This window comes from Brassica napus, chromosome A3 (genome assembly GCF_020379485.1).
Source record: "Brassica napus cultivar Da-Ae chromosome A3, Da-Ae, whole genome shotgun sequence".
Taxonomy (NCBI): domain Eukaryota; kingdom Viridiplantae; phylum Streptophyta; class Magnoliopsida; order Brassicales; family Brassicaceae; genus Brassica; species Brassica napus.
The window spans coordinates 16240257-16256268 of record NC_063436.1 but is presented as its reverse complement, the minus strand read 5'-3'; the positions used below and the strand labels follow the sequence as shown (position 1 = coordinate 16256268).

The 16012-nt window shown below is 37.6% G+C and overlaps 1 protein-coding gene and 2 long non-coding RNA genes across 8 annotated transcripts; 1 reads left to right on the top strand and 2 right to left on the bottom strand.

Moving 5' to 3' along the window:
* LOC125606988 lies at window positions 1-3927 on the bottom strand. 2 transcript variants are annotated; one of them, XR_007338229.1, is made up of 4 exons: window positions 2172-3927; window positions 2021-2102; window positions 1492-1936; window positions 1-1199 (listed from the first exon to the last, which is right to left on the bottom strand). It is a non-coding gene; the product is annotated as an uncharacterized LOC125606988 (long non-coding RNA). The 2 variants fall into 2 exon arrangements; XR_007338228.1 differs by having other exon boundaries at window positions 1-1196; window positions 2172-3926.
* A 595-nt stretch (window positions 3928-4522) lies between these two features.
* LOC106420026 lies at window positions 4523-7045 on the bottom strand. 5 transcript variants are annotated; one of them, XR_002652773.2, is made up of 7 exons: window positions 6582-7040; window positions 6303-6427; window positions 6134-6221; window positions 5471-5769; window positions 5309-5366; window positions 4904-5183; window positions 4523-4821 (listed from the first exon to the last, which is right to left on the bottom strand). It is a non-coding gene; the product is annotated as an uncharacterized LOC106420026 (long non-coding RNA). The 5 variants fall into 5 exon arrangements; XR_001283915.3 differs by having other exon boundaries at window positions 5471-5817; window positions 6582-7039; XR_007338225.1 differs by having other exon boundaries at window positions 5471-6221; window positions 6582-7045.
* A 105-nt stretch (window positions 7046-7150) lies between these two features.
* Window positions 7151-15705, top strand: LOC106439169 (clathrin heavy chain 2). The gene is made up of 30 exons (XM_013880555.3): window positions 7151-7370; window positions 7612-7816; window positions 7966-8054; window positions 8176-8254; window positions 8328-8455; window positions 8555-8653; window positions 8736-8844; window positions 8940-9019; window positions 9107-9334; window positions 9418-9483; window positions 9594-9710; window positions 9799-9996; window positions 10080-10196; window positions 10293-10352; window positions 10551-10637; window positions 10762-10845; window positions 10931-11065; window positions 11150-11212; window positions 11290-11394; window positions 11462-11574; window positions 11666-11918; window positions 11999-12135; window positions 12220-12498; window positions 12584-13586; window positions 13722-14207; window positions 14286-14456; window positions 14546-14731; window positions 14844-14966; window positions 15045-15155; window positions 15253-15705. Exons 1-30 carry the CDS (start codon window positions 7326-7328, stop codon window positions 15409-15411), a joined length of 5115 nt encoding a protein of 1704 aa, XP_013736009.2. The 5' UTR covers window positions 7151-7325; the 3' UTR covers window positions 15412-15705.
* The last annotated feature ends 307 nt before the right edge of the window (window positions 15706-16012 follow it).

The window sequence follows — 16012 nt, the reverse complement described above, 5'->3', positions numbered from 1 at the left end:
ATTTTACTAACCGAAATACCAAAAACAAAAAAAAACCGAACCTAAACCGAACCGATATCCGGATTGAACACCCAAAAATAACAATTTTCCTAATTAGTGAAAGGATCATGATATTATAGAGATCTAATTCATAAACGAATAATAGTCAATAGATTTCATCCCTTAATTACGAAAACTAGAGATTTTCCCGGGCTACGCCCGGATTTTTTTTCATATATTTAAATTAAATTAAGATTATTTTAGAATTCATATTTGAATATAAATATTTTATACTTAGACGACTGATTATGCTATCTAAATTATTAGACAGTCTGAAAGACTTGAAATGTTGATTTTAGTTAAGTTTTCTTGAAGATCATCCTCTGAGTTTGGTGTTGTTTTGTTCAAACTCATGCATTAAACTTGACTCTTATCATGCTTCTGAAGTCTCTAATGATTTGTATTGTGTTGCCAAAGTAAAATTGTGTCACCGATGATGAAGCAAACATATTTGAATATAAATATTTTATACTTAGACGACTGATTATGCTATCTAAATTATTAGACAGTCTGAAAGACTTGAAATGTTGATTTTAGTTAAGTTTTCTTGAAGATCATCCTCTGAGTTTGGTGTTGTTTTGTTCAAACTCATGCATTAAACTTGACTCTTATCATGCTTCTGAAGTCTCTAATGATTTGTATTGTGTTGCCAAAGTAAAATTGTGTCACCGATGATGAAGCAAACATTAGCTTCCCTATAAATAAGATGTATTAATTTTAGACGCCTTAAACTTGTTTTGCAATGAGACGCCTGAGAAAGGTAGTAGTAAGTCATTGTACATTTGTACGTCTCTGTTTTTTACTCAATTTCTGGTACACTGCTTAGTTTTTAACAATCGCATCTTGTTATCCCTGTGTATATAAGGAAAATTACTATTCAAGCTTGTAAAAATAAATGGAAAAGGATTATATAAACATATATTATTATTTTACATTTATCTTCTGTAGTATCTGAGGGGGTAGCCCAAATAATGCGTGTGTCCAGAGGATTCATGACCCGTATTAAGATACATCAAAAAGGTATCGATAATTTCATGTACCTCTAGAGTCCTTCCGTTTTCGTCTTTATCATCATTAGATAATCCAGCATGTCCCTTCAATGGATTTCATAAAGTAGCCAATCGCAGATCTAAGACTTTGGGAGCATCTTCAAGAATCTGCTGAAAAAATTATGTTTTTTTGGAGTTTCAGAAAGAATCACCGATGTTTATTGCATTCTACTTGATGCTAGAAAGATTGAAATTTAATGGAACATGTAATGAAAGTAGAGAATATAAATGAACATTACTACATGAGGAAACAAATTTATGATTCTAAGCTAAATCAATATGACCAAAAAAATGCTAGTCTTCAAGAGAAGAATAGATGAAAGCAATCAGATGATGTCGCCATATGCAACAAAAATAGGACCTGACCACATCTTAAATCAAATCGAGCAAAGATTTACATTACCTCAACCGTAACCAGGAAGTTAGGCTGGAAGAAAAGTGTTCCCAAACTCAATCTGTTGTTGATCTCGTCATCAACTTTTCTTCTTATCTTTCTACCGACAGTATGATGAATTTCCTTCTCAAGTGAAGCTTTTTGCTTGCTCCTCTCTTGAAATTATTATCATACAACTGCGCATCCACGATCTGTCTGTTTTACTCTTTTATTTCTTAAACAACACACATCGTTAGACAAACTCTCCTACAAATACTAATAATAATAATAATGTCAAAGCTCTCGTCTTTAAACGTTCTATAGGCTAATAGGATTCAAAGGCAAGACCTTTTCTCAGTTCCATTAACTGTAAACACACTAACAGAAAAATCCCAGAAAAAATATATTGAATTCAGACAGTACCTGTTTTTAAGATGTAGGACCCTCGAGTGTAGTTGTCACGGTGTCGACAGAACTGGGAAAAATCCAATGCTAGAAAGATCAAGACACAAGGATAGATGAGAGAGAAGCAAATCGGAAAAGTCGAGTAAGAACGTACACGTTACTGTGTCTCCTTCTCCAAGCTTCTAAAACGACGACGGAGAAGACGATCAGCACCAGCGTGAGGCCGAGTTCTACGACTGTAAATCGGAAACAGAGAGACTGAGTGGTGAGAGATTGAGTGGTGAAGTATAATAATAAACTAATACCTGACTTTCAAATGTAGAGAACAACAAATTGTCATTGTGTTATGAATCTGGAATCGAGGGTTCATATTTTAGATAACTCAGGCTGGAATGACAATAGTTAACGGACCTGTCTTATCATATCATCAAGGGGTTTATATAACAGGAAAAATAAAGGAAGGTGGAACGATAATCTCTAATGAAGATAGGAGAAAATATCAGAATTGAATGAGCAAGATTGGGGTGTAATAATTACAGAGAGATTGCAGAGATTAGAATAGTGAATTGGAAGAGTCGGAGTTGAAGGCGACGAACATTCTGCGTAGAATAAGATATGGGCTGTTCTATATAGGTCTATTTTTTTTTGTTCAGCCCAGATTTACTGGACCTTTTAAATTTTTTGTCGACAAAATAAAAGTGACGTGGCAAAACAGAGCTTCATGATTGGCCTGAATAAAAAATCCTACGTGGCACGCTCGTTGCTCTTCTTATTCGGCTTTTAGTATTGTACTAGGTCCGTGTCCGTGCTACGCACGGATTGTTGTGTCTATGTTAAATGTTTACTTTAATTTTGTATTTAGTTTTCTTAACATAATCTGTAAATATTTTTGTACTAACTTAATTTGTATATTTCTAACAACTTTATTTTTTTATTTGACGTATATTTGAAATATGAAATTCTATCTTTTTTAGCGCATATTCTACACTAAAAAGAGTAATGTAGTTTGGTTTTGTGTATTATGTATATATTCTTATTTGGTATTATGTAGTTGACAACATGGTCTTTCAATGCTGTTTTTATAGATAATCAATTAAAATTAGTCTGAAAACGTGAAACTAAATTTAAAATTTATCTCAATTTTGTAAAAAAAAAAAAGTTCAAATATATCAAAATTATTCAATGATTAGGGTTATATCATAAAGCTATCTTAACATGAACGCATGTGTTAGCAAAGTTGTTCAGTGCTTCTATTAGACAATGGCCTTAGTATTCAAAAAATATGATTGTTACCTATGATTATTTTATATGAAACATTAACCGGTAGTTGTTGCTATAGATAAGAGAAACGTGCTAGAGAATTGCCAACTGTGGCGAGGTTATAAAGGCAATGAGATAGCTTGTTTGCTCTTTGCAGGCCCGTCTCATGGAGATTGAGGGTCCAGTGCTAGTCCAAATTTTTTTACAAATGTTATTTAATAAAGTAAAATCATTAAAATTATTAGGTCATGTTTTGTAATGGTTTAAAAAATTTAGGGCCCTAAATTCTAAAGAAAATTAGTAAAAGTTGGGCCCTGTGCATTTACTCCATGGGCACACTCTCAAATTCGGGTCTGACTCTTTGTAGAGAAGGCAAAGTTACCTAGCTTTACATCCCTGTGAACAATGCCTTTTTCAATGGAGAACGGAAACAATTTAATTGGTTAGTTAAGTGACTGAAGTATGAATGCTGAAAAAGTAGTTTTAAATTTCGTAACCTCTACACACAGATTGAGTATTCATATTGTTTGTAATATGTATTTTTTAAACATTTATTTGTAATATTATGTTGCATTAGTATTAGTTATATTATTACATTTCTTCACTCTTTTGCTGTTTAGAAAAAAAGTAATGAAAACATTTGTGATTTAATAAATATTAATATAGGTAACAATGTAACATGTAGATTAAATATATGTGAAAAGGGGACGGGTGTAGATAATTAGAATTGCTTGTGTTTTCTGAATCAATTCGGGTGAACATGACTGTATAACCCAAAGAGTGAATCTAATGAGTTTGTTTTTTTTTTTGACATCATCTAATGAGTTTGTTAAGTTGATAATTCACATGAGTTAGACATGATGATAATATTAAGAGCACGTCATCACCTTCTTCTTTTAGGATTAGAGGTTAATCAGTTATAAATTTTTGATATCACCTGATGAGCATTGAGAGACACCAAGCTATATGCACCTCACCCATGTAATATCCAAAAAATAATTATGAACAAATCAAGCAACGAAGTTCTATTCAAGTTAGGAAAGTATTGGCAGGCTTTTCCGATATGGAATTATTTTGAAGAGTCTCTATTAATTACGGAGACATACAGCAGCTCACGGACATGGTGATCAGAGAAAGGAGTCCTCAGTACTGCATTCTTTTTCTTCCTCATTCTTTGTATTCCCGCGAACCTTTTCACCAAAGTAGCCTAGGAATTGCCGTGATCCCTTTTATACTTGTAAGAAGTAATGGATGCAGCGTTCTGCCATTGCAGGGTTCGTTAGGATTGTACTGGCTTTGTTAGATCATTTTTTTTTAACATTCTGTGAAAGTCAATGTCATTCTCGAAGCTCTGTAATCATTCATAATGGAAAATATGTTTGCTGTCAATTCCATATTTGCTCAAATGGTAGGTAATCCCTTAAAAAATGTTTTCGCAGAAGCAGTCAAATGAAGTTGTACTAAAGAAACATAGAGACCCTCATATATTGGGATCAGTGGCTTGCTTTTCTTTCTAACCTATGCAATTAACTCATGAACCCCAGACTCTGACTAAATATCAACAGTAATTGTTGCTTCATCCCTAAACCACACGGCCCACACCATAGGATCTTTAAAAATTGCTATGGCTACCACTCTCTACTATTTTCTGCCTGATAACTGAAGTCCTCTTTCACCCACCATTGTATCATAGGCCTGCAACAGGGAATACGTTTTTCAATTTAGTTTAAATCCGGAAATTAGGGCTGCATAGTTGATCAAGTGCAGTTAAAAATACCTGTTGCAGTCCACTAATGAAGCCATGAGCGTTAGGTAGCTCAGTTACATAGATGATACTGGTTTCACTGGCTTCTCCTCCTTTTCCGTTAGCAATGTTTGCTCTGTTTATTTACACTGTACAAAACTTATTTTTGGCTTACCAGCCTGCTTTGCTGCCTTACCCTTTTCAACTGATGGCTTTAATATCAACTCTGCGAAGAGTGTCTGTCCTGATTGGGATCGTTAAACCTCTGCCACAGTTACTGATGATTTACAGCTTCCACTCTCTCAAAACAGAGCTATTGTTTGAAACATAGAGAAGAAAACAAAAAAGAATAATTTGAGCCAATATCATACAAACTGGCTACATAAGAAATGAAGAGGACGAAGACAGAATCTGTGAAACTGATACCAGTAACTATACCATGTTGTATCCATGTTTTCGTAGGACTTTCAGCTTTCTTCTTATATACATTCGCTGCCTACAATTTATTTACATATTTTCATCAAACAAAGAAAACAGAGAGAACTTTGTAATGAAACTAACTCTATAAATGGAGATAAATCAGGTATTTTATTTTGTAACCTTTGCATTTGCACTGAAGCCGACCATGAACTTCATGTAAATATAACTATTTAGCCTCATCGAACCAACAACCCATGTCGGATCTAAATGTAGACGCTGTAAACTATCAGAAATGTTTTTGGGGTCTACATTTAGAGGCTGGCTTATATCAAAACACAGAACTAATATAAATTCAAATACTTTCAAAATCAAAAGACCCAATGTGTAACCAAAGTGGCATGATCATGTTAGAACCTGTCAAAGAAGTGATCCAGACTGTGGTACTGAGGATCCTTGCTGTGATTCCCAGAGCGCACCACCTGTCCTTTAAAAAAGTTTCATGACTCATAACTTTGGTTATCTGCAAGCTACAAACAGAGAACAATATATAGTGTATACATAATAACATGATTTAGTCTCTTATTTATGATTAAATATCTAATTGAACAAATAATGGATTGTAAATATTTTTTCAAGCAGTGGTTAAGCTTTGTCTTGATTATCAAGATTATTGAAATTGACTTAAACATCATGAAAGTAGGCGGTTTGGAGTATCTAAAACAGCCAAACCATAAAATAAGTTTGAAACCATTATAAGTTTGACACTTTAGCATTACTCTTGATATATCAGCGCCACATGTTTTAGAGCCAGAGTTATAACTACTTTATGTTAAAAAGACTTACATGGCACATTTTTCGTAAATACCATCCGGGGCGTTTGGGGCAAATGGATCACTTTTCCAGAAATATTCATCAAGCAACATCAAATTTCCTGATAAGAAAATATGTCATTTTTAGCATAAATAAAGCATCCATGTCCAAAGGTTGTATAATATAACACAAAAGTTGTTACATAGATCTATATCGAAAACTTTAGTCCAGATCTTTGTATTTTCACAGCAACTTTCTCTCCATTGTGAGACACATATGTGTACGTGCTCAAGGTGGCTAAGTATCACATACCTGGCCGACTTTATTCTGAAACCAATTTATAAGCAGAGTAAGAGACCAATAGAGAATCTAAGCATTTTTAGATTCAAAACCATGAGAAACGAAATAACAACAGTTTTAAACGAAGATATAAGCAAAGAGCCACATTTAAACGAAGAAGCCTGCTAAAAGGATGGATTACCTGAAACCGAAGCTGTGACTCATCTGGTCTTGGTGAGATGTCGTTGAAATAGACGGCGACGGGAGATATGCCGGTGGTAAGCTGAGACTTCGTTGTGGATTTCATTGCAATTTAGTTTCTGCAGAGTAGGGTTTTTGATTCTGGATGGATTTAGGTTAGAGGTAGAGCTTTATATAGGAGAAGTATCAAAGGTAGGTGGAACAAAACGTTGGAGAATAGCTTTAACATCCTCATTGATTGAGAAGGTAATGGAAAAAAAAACCCAGACATTGGAGAAGATGAAGTGGAAGAGTCGGGGGAGAGACTCTTGACGCTTGAAGACGACGACGAAACAGATTTTTGGGCATGTGCTCAAATGGGTCGACCGATAATATAATAAAGCCCATACGAAACTCCACTCTATTTTAGCCAAGGTGATGTGTCAAAATAGAGTCTTATGATTGGTTAATTTTCTTAGGTGACGTGGATAGGCTGAGCTTTGAGCTTATTCTCCTTTTAGTATAGGTTAGATGATGCGCATTTGTACAGCTCAGCACGTGTCACGTGACCTCCGATTATATCCATATATAAAAAAAAAAATCTTTTCTCCTTTCATCCTCACCTTTCTCGTTCACTCGCCGCTCAGATCTGTCAGCGATTCCAATTCCTTCTACACTCTCTCGTCTCCCATCTCTTCCTTCTCGTCCCTGCCACATAGCTGTCTCTTCCCCCAGATTCTCTCGCCTCGCGAAACTCTGGTAAAAAATGGCGGCAGCAAACGCCCCCATCACGATGAAGGAGGTCCTCACGGTGAGTTCTTCTTCTTCTTCTAACGGAATCGAGCTTAGTTTTCGACGATATTGTAGCTTACCGTTCCCAATTCTGCTCGATCGTTCACTCTCTGATAGCTAGTTTGCTCTGTAGTGCATGTGATTGCTCTTAATGTTCCCAGATCTGTGATACGATCTCGAATCTCTAGCTATTGTGTGTAGTGCATTGTGCTGATAACGAACTATCTAACGAATCGTTTCGTTTTTGATTTTGTTTGCAGCTTCCGAGCGTTGGGATCAATCAGCAGTTCATCACGTTTACGAATGTTACTATGGAGTCTGACAAGTATATATGCGTTCGAGAGACGGCTCCTCAAAACAGCGTTGTAATTATCGATATGAGTATGCCGATGCAGCCTCTGAGGAGGCCTATTACTGCTGATTCTGCTCTTATGAACCCAGACTCCAGGATCCTTGCCTTAAAAGGTAATTTGACTTGACTGCTAATTCCATCGAATAAACTTGCCTCGTGGTGGTGCTTATCAGTTATAATGCCATTCCGTCTTTTGCTTATATTATTTGCTATTTTTTTTTTCTTACTTTGTTGTTCATTGTTTTCTTCATTTTGTATATAGCTCAAGTTCCAGGAACTACTCAGGATCATCTACAGATATTTAACATCGAAGCAAAAGCAAAGCTTAAATCACATCAGATGCCTGAGCAGGTGAGTTTTGATGGAAAGATTTTTGTAACCTCATTGTCTTTCCTGTTGCACGGTTGCTTCAGACTCTGTTTTTTTTGTGCGAATCTATTTTTGGGATATTAATGGTTCATTGTTTTTATAGGTTGCGTTTTGGAAGTGGATTACACTCAAGATGTTGGGGCTGGTCACACAAAACTCCGTGTATCATTGGTCTATTGAAGGTTGTACATCATTAGTTTACTCCCATCTTCTTATCATGTATATGTGGTTCTAATTTTGTTTCGGATTTTCCAGGTGATTCTGAACCTGTTAAGATGTTTGATAGAACGGCCAATTTAGCAAACAATCAAATTATTAACTACAAGTGCTCTCCTAACGAGAAGTGGTTGGTTCTAATTGGAATTGCTCCTGGCCCTCCTGAGGTAGGTTTACTGCGCCGTATATTAGTTTTGAGTAAAGACATCAAAACTGCAGTCATATTGTAAACTCTTGACTGATCTTATCATTATTGTCGTCTGCAGAGAGCACAATTGGTAAAAGGAAATATGCAGCTTTTTTCTGTGGATCAACAGCGGAGCCAGGCCCTTGAAGCACACGCTGCCTCATTTGCTCAGTTTAAGGTAAACTACTTGGTTCTTTAGTGAGTTCGTTCTATCATCCAATCTCGAACTGTAGTATGACTTTCAACATCGTTGATATTAGGTCCCTGGAAACGAAAATCCTTCTATCCTTATATCCTTTGCAAGCAAGAGCTTTAATGCTGGGCAGATAACATCAAAGTTGCACGTCATTGAGCTTGGTGCCCAACCCGGTTAGCATCCTTGGCAGAAACTATATTGTCAGCGTTATTTAGTGTCTTTGGTTACATTTTTAGTTGGTGTTGTCTAAATGTGGGTTATTTTGCAGGAAAACCATCATTTACAAAAAAACAGGCGGATCTCTTTTTCCCCCCAGATTTTGCTGATGATTTCCCTGTTGCCATGCAGGTTTGTAGTTGCACTAGAATTTCAACTACATTTAGTCTGTTTTGGTGAAAAATTTACGACTCGCTGAATTCTCTTTTTCCCTGGCAGGTCTCTCACAAATTTAGCTTGATATATGTCATCACCAAGCTTGGATTGTTGTTTGTATACGATCTAGAAACTGCTTCTGCTATCTACAGAAATCGAATAAGTCCAGACCCAATTTTCTTGACTTCTGAAGCCTCTTCAGTTGGGGGTTTCTATGCCATTAATAGGCGAGGACAAGTTCTTTTGGCCACAGTAAACGAGGCTACTATAATACCTTTTATTAGTGGTCAAGTATGCTCTTTCTTTCTCTTTTCCCGATATAAGCTACCCGTGTCACAATGCCATTCTAAGATATCTATGCTTTTGTATCGTAGTTGAACAATTTGGAGCTTGCTGTCAATCTTGCTAAAAGAGGAAACCTCCCTGGTGCAGAAGAGCTGGTATGCGATGGTTATATTGCTGAAGTGATTATATCTGTGGATTGACAGCTTGAAGAAAAAGAAAGTTATTTGCTGTGTGAACGTTCTCATGTTCAGTTCGGATGCTGCAGGTTGTCGAGCGGTTCAAAGAGCTGTTTGCTCAAACGAAGTACAAGGAGGCTGCAGAGCTTGCTGCTGAATCTCCTCAGGGGATTCTAAGGACACCTGATACAGTGGCCAAATTCCAGGTATTTGTTCCTTATTCAAGCAACATATTTTGTGTGAACATGTTAACACCACTTTGAAACTCCAACATCACACGATAAATTTTTGCAGAGTGTTCCTGTACAAGCTGGGCAAACTCCTCCATTGTTACAGTATTTTGGGACTCTTTTAACTAAAGGAAAGCTCAATTCATATGAGTCATTGGAACTATCTCGGCTTGTTGTGAATCAAAACAAGAAGAACCTCCTCGAAAACTGGTTAGCAGAGGATAAATTAGAATGCAGTGAAGAACTGGGAGACCTTGTCAAGGTAATCTTAAAATGGACTATTTTCTTTTTAAATATGTGTGATGTCTCCTTTCGTCTTTTGTGACATAAACCTTTCTATTCCAGACTGTGGATAATGACCTTGCTCTGAAAATATATATCAAAGCCCGGGCAACTCCAAAAGTTGTAGCAGCTTTTGCAGAAAGAAAGGAGTTTGACAAAATCCTGATATACTCAAAGCAGGTAAAGAATAATATATTAATTCTGCCCGCCTCTGCTATGCGTACATTAAAGTTCACTTTGCTCAATAATTATCATTGTTTCATATTGTGAATTTAGGTTGGGTACACACCTGATTACATGTTTCTTCTGCAAACCATACTCCGTACAGATCCACAGGTTCGTGTGGTGAACTTTTGATACCTGCAACATATTAAACTCTTAATGGACTGGTTTACTATATACTTGCTGCGTAAGCACAAGAAGAGTCATGAATCAGTTTACTTCGTATTCAGTAATTTTGATCTAACGTTATTTAGAATGCAGAAAATATTTTCCCCTGTATTAAGATCAATAGTCTTTTTCTTCATTATGCAGGGAGCAGTCAATTTTGCATTAATGATGTCTCAAATGGAAGGAGGTTGTCCAGTTGACTTCAACACCATCACTGACCTTTTTCTTCAGGTGGGTAAAAATTTTTGTATGCACCAATATTAGTAGCTCATTACTTGCTCTGCAACTATATACAAAATTTTATTCAGGTAATTAAGCTATATGAAGTGCTAATTTATTTATTTTGCATATCCAGAGAAATCTGATCCGAGAAGCTACTGCATTCCTTTTGGATGTGCTTAAGCCAAATTTACCTGAGCATGCGTTTCTTCAAACTAAGGTTGAAAATAGTTGCCAATTTGAATTGTTTCTATGCTATTATTATTCACCTTTCCTCAGACTTTTTAGTTCGAATGTCAAAACAGGTTCTGGAGATCAATTTGGTAACCTTTCCTAATGTGGCTGATGCGATTTTAGCAAATGGGATGTTCAGCCACTATGACCGGCCTCGTGTTGCTCAACTTTGTGAGAAGGCTGGACTTTTTATCCAATCCTTAAAGGTGGCGCTCGCTGTCTTGCCTTTTTTTTCCCGGACAAATAGAATTATATTTTCATCTCCAACATTTTCCTTTTGAATTGTGCAGCATTACTCAGAGTTACCTGATATAAAACGTGTAATTGTGAACACACATGCTATTGAGCCACAGGTAATGCTTCGAAAACAGAATTTGATTGCTAAACTTTTGGATGTCACGTTGTTGAACATCACTTCGTCAAAATGCAGGCTCTTGTTGAGTTTTTTGGTACCCTTTCTAGCGATTGGGCTATGGAGTGCATGAAGGATCTTTTGCTGGTCAACCTTAGAGGCAACCTGCAGATAATTGTTCAGGTAAGTGGTGTATGGTATGATGAATCTTATTGTTTAGTGTGACACTAACGTGTCCATATGACCGTAGGCTTGCAAGGAGTACTGTGAACAACTTGGTGTTGATGCATGTATTAAGCTCTTTGAGCAGTTTAAATCATACGAAGGCCTTTACTTTTTCCTAGGCTCATATTTGAGTATGAGGTGATTTATATAATCTACTGGCATTCCTCTAAACAAGCGCGATTCTTGTTTTTGTATGTTGATGATGACAACTTTTCCCTCTGTGCAATAGTGAGGATCCTGAGATTCACTTCAAGTACATTGAAGCAGCTGCCAAAACTGGTCAAATAAAGGAGGTTGAGCGTGTGACTAGAGAGTCTAACTTCTATGATGCTGAAAAGACGAAGAACTTTTTGATGGAAGCTAAGCTTCCTGATGCCCGACCTTTGATAAATGTCTGCGACCGTTTCGGCTTTGTACCTGATCTAACTCATTACCTCTACACAAACAACATGCTTCGTTACATTGAAGGTTACGTTCAGAAGGTATGGATGTTTGAGAGTTCTTTTAATGCGTTTGAGTTCAGTATTTCATTAAATACTAATACATGTGATTCCGTTCAAAGGTGAACCCTGGGAATGCTCCCTTAGTTGTGGGTCAGTTGCTTGATGATGAATGCCCTGAAGATTTTATAAAAGGCCTCATTCTCTCTGTTCGCTCATTGCTACCTGTTGAACCCCTTGTCGAAGAATGTGAGAAGAGGTGAATCCATTTGGTCAACCTGGTTTCCGTTCATAATTTATGTCTGTTTGTTCTGGAAGCTCTAATACGTTTCTGCTTTTCCAGAAATCGACTCCGTCTCCTCACTCAGTTCTTGGAGCATCTAGTTAGCGAGGGAAGCCAAGATGTTCATGTCCATAACGCCTTGGGTAAAATTATCATCGACAGTAACAACAACCCCGAGCATTTCCTGACCACCAACCCGTACTATGACTCTCGGGTTGTTGGCAAGTACTGCGAGAAGCGTGATCCTACCCTGGCTGTTGTGGCATACAGAAGAGGACAATGTGATGAGGAACTCGTCAATGTCACCAACAAATATTCTTTGTTCAAGTTACAAGCCAGGTATTCAATCATTGCTTATGAAATCTCTTAAGTATTTCACAGTGGTTATTCTGTAGATTGCTGATACACTAATTTTCAACTGTAGGTATGTAGTGGAGAGGATGGATGGTGATCTTTGGGATAAGGTTCTTTTGGAAGAAAATGAATATAGAAGACAACTTATTGACCAAGTTGTGTCTACTGCTTTACCCGAAAGCCAGAGCCCAGAGCAGGTATCCGCTGCTGTTAAAGCATTCATGACCGCTGATTTGCCGCACGAGCTTATTGAGCTTCTTGAAAAAATAGTGCTTCAAAACTCTGCCTTCAGTGGAAACTTCAATCTGCAAAATCTGCTTATATTGACAGCTATTAAAGCAGATCCATCTAGAGTGATGGATTACATTAATAGGCTGGACAATTTTGATGGACCTGCTGTTGGAGAAGTGGCTGTTGAAGCCCAGCTGTACGAGGAGGCATTTGCTATTTTCAAGAAGTTTAACTTAAATGTTCAGGCTGTCGACGTATTACTGGATAACGTCAAAAGCATTGAGCGTTCTGTTGAGTTTGCTTTCCGGGTTGAAGAAGATTCTGTTTGGAGTCAAGTTGCAAAGGCTCAACTCAGGGAAGGACTAGTCAGTGATGCAATTGAGTCCTTTATCCGTGCTGAGGATGCCACGCATTTCCTGGAGGTCATACGTGCTACTGAAGATGCTAATGTCTATGATGACTTGGTCAGATACCTTCTGATGGTTAGACAGAAGGTGAAGGAGCCCAAGGTTGATAGTGAGCTCATCTATGCATATGCAAAGATTGATAGGTTAGGTGAGATTGAAGAATTCATTCTGATGCCAAACGTTGCTAACCTACCAAATGTTGGTGATCGCCTGTATGACGAAGCTCTGTATGAAGCTGCAAAAATAATCTATGCGTTCATATCAAACTGGGGCAAGTTAGCTGTCACGCTTGTGAAGTTGCAACAGTTCCAAGGTGCTGTTGATGCTGCAAGGAAAGCAAACAGTGCAAAGACATGGAAGGAAGTCTGCTTTGCTTGTGTTGATGCAGAGGAATTCCGGTTGGCACAGATCTGTGGCCTTAACGTTATCATTCAGGTAAATAAGAACCCAACTTTAGTTCCATGGATTGTTGGCACAAAATGTCTTGTTTTTTTTTCCATGTATGATATTATTATACTTCGATGTATCTCATATATATACCGTGACGTGGTAACTTTTGGTGCTTGATAGGTGGATGATCTGGAAGAAGTAAGCGAGTTCTACCAGAACAGAGGGTGCTTCAGTGAATTAATCTCACTTATGGAGAGTGGACTTGGGTTGGAACGTGCTCACATGGGTATCTTCACAGAGTTGGGTGTACTATATGCTAGATATCGATATGAGAAACTTATGGAACACATCAAGCTATTCTCCACTCGCCTCAATATCCCCAAGCTCATACGGGCCTGTGATGAACAACAGCACTGGCAGGAACTTACTTATCTCTACATTCAATATGATGAGTTTGATAATGCTGCGACCACTGTGATGAACCATTCTCCTGAAGCATGGGAGCACATGCAATTCAAAGACATTGTTGCCAAGGTTGCAAATGTCGAGCTCTACTACAAGGCTGTGCATTTCTACTTACAAGAGCATCCTGATCTAATCAACGATCTTCTCAACGTGCTTGCTTTGCGGTTAGATCACACCCGTGTTGTTGATATTATGCGGAAGGTAACTGACTAAATATTTTTTACCCCTAAAAACAGCCAAGACGTCTTTAACTGATCAATCGCTTTCTTCTGATCTCAGGCTGGTCAGTTGCGTCTTATCAAGCCATACATGGTTGCAGTTCAGAGCAACAATGTCTCTGCTGTTAATGAAGCTCTGAATGAGATATACGTGGAAGAAGAAGACTATGACAGGTTGCGCGAGTCCATTGATTTACATGACAGCTTTGACCAGATAGGCCTCGCGCAGAAGGTAGACGTTAAATCTACTAGAACTTTTATATACTTAATCTTTACGAGGGTAAACATGGCCTGAGCGATGATATAAACTTTTACGAACAGATCGAGAAACACGAGCTTGTTGAAATGAGACGTGTGGCTGCTTATATCTACAAGAAAGCTGGCAGATGGAAGCAATCAATTGCTTTGTCAAAGAAAGACAACATGTACAAAGACTGTATGGAAACTGCTTCACAATCCGGTGAACATGACCTTGCAGAACAACTGTTGGTTTACTTCATTGAACAGGTATATGGTTGGTCTGAAGCAGGATTACACCGAAAGCTGTTTACTTAATTGCCGAAAAACTATTGGTTAAGAAGATGAAATTAATATCCCTTGCTGTGATCTAATTATACAGGGCAAAAAGGAATGCTTTGCGACATGTCTCTTTGTATGTTATGATTTAATCCGACCAGACGTTGCTCTAGAACTTGCCTGGATCCACAACATGCTCGACTTTGCCTTCCCGTATCTCCTCCAGGTGACCTTCTATATTATCTTATTGGTGAGATATGAGCCCAAAGGATGAAGTTTCTTATCTCATATTGTGTTTTTGCAGTTTATTCGAGAGTACTCGGGTAAAGTGGATGAGCTGATCAAAGACAAGCTGGAGGCACAAAAAGAGGTGAAGGCCAAAGAGCAGGAAGATAAGGATGTTATGTCCCAACAGGTAACAACTTACACAGCTACACTCAGATATCATGGCGAGTCTTTTTGTTGACAAATAAACTTAAAGTGGTGTTTTGTTTCTTTGGTTTTAAACTCAGAACATGTACGCCCAATTGTTGCCACTTGCTTTACCCGCACCACCGATGCCAGGAATGGGAGGTGGTGGTGGGTATGGTCCGCCACCACCAATGGGCGGAGGAATGCCAGGAATGCCTCCGATGCCATCATATGGAATGCCACCAATGGGTGGCTACTAAGTGGAAAGTTATCAGAACCCCATAGGCCGTGTTCGGTTATTACATGTCTCTCTTGCTAGAATTTGACTGGGTTAGTGAAAGGTGTAGTGGAAATAATGTTCTCCGTTTAGTTTATAAGTTGCGGGGATGCTTTCGTTGTAGTATGTAATATAATCTTGGGAATTAGTTGAGTCTTTCTTTGGTTGGAAGCCACTTTTCTTTCGAGGATATTTAGACTCATTTAGACATCTTTACTCATGAGTTTGTAGTTTCTCTTCTCCACCTTATTTTAGAGACATTTTCTGACATGCTTTATTCGGACTTTGACTTTTATTAGTAGACTCAGAATACTTCCTGTTATAAGGTTGCAAAAGATTTGATACGTTGCATATAGTCACACGTAAAACATCATAATCATGTAACAAATCTTCTATTTTTACCTATACGCTGCGATCATCAAAAGCAGAATGATACAGACACAAAAGAAACTCATTTTCTTTTATCATATTTCACTTGAGCACTATCTAAGAAGGAATTGTATCCTTTGTGCTCGATGAAACCAAGAAAATGTACTAGTCATGAAACTGAAAATGATATGGGTTCATTTCTACTTTGCTTCGAA